Source organism: Epinephelus moara, chromosome 8, assembly GCF_006386435.1.
Source record: "Epinephelus moara isolate mb chromosome 8, YSFRI_EMoa_1.0, whole genome shotgun sequence".
Lineage (NCBI taxonomy): Eukaryota > Metazoa > Chordata > Actinopteri > Perciformes > Serranidae > Epinephelus > Epinephelus moara.
The window spans coordinates 43,741,604-43,742,811 of NC_065513.1; the positions used below are offsets into that span (position 1 = coordinate 43,741,604).

Sequence of the window (1,208 nt, forward strand, 5' to 3'; positions counted from 1 at the left end):
TAAAGGAGAACAGAGACATCCAGGAGCTCTGTCAGAGCTGTGGAGGAAGATATGTTGTTCTCAACATCAAGGACCAGCAGCAGATCCCACAGCTGTTGGATGCTGTGGAAAAGATGAGAGTCTACAAGGATAAACCACACTGTTATACAACAGGCATCTTTGCACATGGCAAGATGGATACAATCCTCCAACAACAGAAACACATCACCACATTGCAAGATGAGCTGAATGAACTGAAGACAAAGAGCACAGTCACTTGTAAGTAATTTAATAGAAAAAGAATGTTTTCATTCTTAACCATCATTCCTATAGTAAAGCGTACACAAATTAGCCACCACTTTGTGTGTTTCCTCCTCCATCACTACAGTGTCAAGTCTTAGTATCTGCTGCTAACAGTGACAGCAGCAAATGTTGCCAATTTTCTCAATTACCTCAACTAACTGATGCCAAACTTTGGCATGAAATGTAGACATTTTGATTGCCTGCCAAATAACAGTTAATTTTTCGGTAGTTAAAAAAAATACATTATTTTGGTGGTACATTTGCACATGGGGAAGCGAGCTCTTTCATTAAAATGGCTCCACAAAATAATACAACACAATAGTTAGTAACAGACAGATATCAACTGTTTGAACTTTTAGTGATAAAAAGACAATCATAATTTAATAATCAGTGCCCCAGAGGTGAAGCCTGACCCACCAGACCCATTACAAACTCATAGACTCAAGCAAGCAAAATGATGAGAGTTGTTTTAGATTTCCAAACAAATCTCAGGACACAAACAGCAATCTGGTGCTAATACAATAAATGCCTCACATTCACTGTAATTCTGCCATTTTCTCTCTTCTCCAAAGTAGAAAACCTCCCTCTTCATACCATGGATAGAGATCTGTTTCTGGCTGGCAGTGATCAGCAACAGCTAATGTAGCTAGCACGCTAGTGCTAGTGAGCCTTTATTTTCCCAGGGTAAATCAATCAATCATGCAGATGGGAACCAATCTAATAAAAACAAAAAACACGTTTTCTTGTGGTGTCCCTTCTAAAATGAGCAGAGGTGAAAGTAACTATATTCTGTTCTGATCAAGGAGTTGATGATAAGCAGACAATGTTGGCTAGCTAGCAGGCTAGCTGGTTGAAAAGTTGTTTACCTCCACATTAAATTATATTATATAGGGAGGTGTCCACAATAATTAATCACAGAGAATAAG

The 1,208-nt window shown here is 38.6% G+C and overlaps 1 protein-coding gene across 1 annotated transcript in view; it reads left to right on the forward strand.

Annotated features, from left to right (window-relative positions):
- The window catches only part of LOC126394913 (golgin subfamily A member 4-like), a 92,054-nt gene that overhangs the window by 86,663 nt on the left and 4,183 nt on the right, over positions 1-1,208 (forward strand). Inside the window, 1 exon segment of the mRNA XM_050052056.1 lies at positions 6-258. Within this exon segment, the coding sequence (XP_049908013.1) occupies positions 6-258 (253 nt within the window).